Raw genomic sequence first — 2,578 nt, 5'->3', positions numbered from 1 at the left:
TAATTGATACAAATACAAACAACACTTAGTCTGAAAGGTTTGTGTGTGCGTGTGTTGGTGCCTGTCTGTTTTTTTAACCCCTATGCTCTCCGATTACCTGCATGTACCAAGCTGTCTGGGCGGGTCTTTGTGGCTGGAGAAGGTAAAACCAGCTAAAACAAAAAAGCTGATACACTCATCGGCTGCACTTATTGGCTTGCATGTCACTGGAGAACAAAAAAGCTATTGTGAGATCCCCTTTGCCTGAGAGTTTCTACATTGCATTCAAATCAGAAGGTACTTTGGTTTTGCACACTTCTTCTACAGGTTTCAGTATTCTTGTGAAGCTTGCCGTCGTTATTGACTTTGAAACGGGTCCCAGTTGTCCCCTCGAATGGACTTTTAGGTGGGACGATTTACAACTTGTTTTGCAGACCAGTTCCTCGTCATCCTTTGTGGCACCTTCCACCATCCTTGTTCTGATCATGGCGATGGGCTTCTCCCCAGAGCAGGTGGCCTGTGTTTGTGAGGTTCTTCTCCAGAGTGGAAGCATGGATCGCTTGTCCTCGTTCTTATGCTCTTTCCCTTCCATTTCCTCGTCGTCCAGTGTGTATCTGGGAATGGCTCAGAGTCAAGAGAGCATGCTGAAAGCGCGGGCTGCGGTCGCCTTCCACCACTGTCGTTTTGCTGAGCTCTACGCCTTGTTAGAGGGGAACGCGTTCTCCCCGCACAGTCACCCTCTCCTCCAGCAGCTCTGGCTCCGGGCTCACTACATGGAGGCTGAATTGCAGAGGGGCCGCCCTCTTGGGGCCGTGGGGAAGTACCGCATCCGCCGCAAGTTCCCTCTTCCTCGTACCATCTGGGATGGAGAAGAGACCAGCTACTGCTTCAAGGTGTTTAAATCTGTTGTAGGATCAGTGAGCACTGATTTATCTGATTGTGTGTTAGTCTCAAAATAATCTTGTTTCCTTTTGGGAGAGATTTCAAGAGCTTTCGGTTGCATCCTTTGCTCGCAGGAAAAGTCTCGCAGTGTATTGAGAGAGTGGTACTGCAGAAAGCCGTACCCCTCGCCACGAGAGAAACGAGATTTGGCTGCAGCCACTGGACTCACTGCTACACAAGTCAGCAACTGGTTCAAGAACCGACGACAGCGGGACAGAGCTGCGACCAGCCGTCAGGGGTAAGAAACGCTCCCTCACTCTACATGCACCAGGGGAACAACATAGTAGATTCCTGCTGGAACACAATGAACAGTTTTCACCCAGAAACTGCTAGTAAATTTCACAAATAAGAAACGGCAAGTAACACACTGAATTAAATGAGACATTTTTAAGTAGACAGCTTTAAATGTTTGGCTTTAGATGTGTTTCTCAACCAGGGGGCTTGCTTTGGGATGACTTGAAATTATCTCAAATAAGACAAGCATTAAATTATGTTAATCAACTAAAGATTTATATACTTATTTTAACTGACACCCTTGGACAACTTTTTTATTTCTATAGGCCTGGAAAAGTCTTATAATTTAATAAGATCTTATAGCTTCATGGGCACTTCTTATAATTAATAGGCAATACATATTTCTGTGAAACTGTAAAATATTTTAACTGGGTAGAATTTTGAGCATAAAAATATTATTAAAAATCCTTATCCTTATCCAAATGGTTGAGAACCACTGCTTCAGATGGTTTGAATGAAAAGCATTAGCGTTCTATTGTCTTTTCATTGGCTCCATGCTGCCCTCTGCTGGATGAGTCACAAACCAAAAGAATTCAGAATTTCAATAATCCATGTACATATTCATATTTGATCTCAGTTTGACATATTTCAGGTTTTATATCCGAGTTATTCCTATGTTCCAGCAGAACCTCAGCAGGAGCGTTCCTGAGCTCTGATGAGGAGCTCTCACCGCCAGCGAGTCCCAGCACACTCTTCTCCTGCTCCCAGCAGCTGTCTGCCCACCCGCCCCCTCTCCGCCACCTGGGACCAGCACACTACTGAAATCAATGCAATAGAATACAGGTCAAAAAAACAATGTTTTGTAATTTAAAGGTGCTGTGTTTTTTGTACATGAATTATCCCTTCTACCTGGAAAGACAACATAATTGAAATGTGTCTTTGTCAGTCACAGCTGTTTCTGTAAGCAGCATAAAAGAGAGTCAGGGAATAGGCCTACACTTTTTTTTTTAGCCTTTTATGCAGTTGTGTTTTCTGACGTGAGGTTGGTTGACTTGACAGTCTTGCGTAGGTTAGCAAAATGGCTGAAATGGCTTACAGCACCTTTAACAAAGTCACACTTGAGCTCTTTTAAACACAAAACAGAGCATCAGTACAGCTGGCAGCAAATGCCATTTTAGTTTTTTTTTTGTTAAGTTTGAAGTGCACCCTAACATTTGTGCTTCAGTGCACACTGTATTTCAGGACTTGTGTACTATTTCACTTGTGGAACTAGCAAAAGTCTGAATTGAAAATGCTAAAGTATCTTCCCTTTTTTTATCATTTGTGGCAGCTCATAACGCTGCATCTTCTTTCATTGCTATAACTGAATCACATTCTCTTCTCTAAAATGTCTGCATGAAATGAAAATTCACCCTTTCTACTT

At 43.2% G+C, this 2,578-nt stretch overlaps 1 protein-coding gene across 1 annotated transcript; it reads left to right on the top strand.

The window, feature by feature from the left end:
* Positions 1-31: 31 nt before the first annotated feature.
* Positions 32-1,977, top strand: LOC107736748 (homeobox protein six1-like). The gene is made up of 3 exons (XM_016548106.1): positions 32-872; positions 996-1,159; positions 1,842-1,977. The coding sequence occupies exons 1-3, from the start codon at positions 201-203 to the stop codon at positions 1,975-1,977; spliced, it is 972 nt and encodes a 323-aa protein (XP_016403592.1). The 5' UTR covers positions 32-200.
* Positions 1,978-2,578: the final 601 nt, after the last annotated feature.

This window comes from Sinocyclocheilus rhinocerous, unplaced genomic scaffold (assembly GCF_001515625.1).
Source record: "Sinocyclocheilus rhinocerous isolate Xijiao unplaced genomic scaffold, SAMN03320098_v1.1 C36939035, whole genome shotgun sequence".
Lineage (NCBI taxonomy): Eukaryota > Metazoa > Chordata > Actinopteri > Cypriniformes > Cyprinidae > Sinocyclocheilus > Sinocyclocheilus rhinocerous.
The sequence above is the reverse complement of the archived record's forward strand: the minus strand, read 5'-3'. Positions and strand labels throughout refer to the sequence as shown.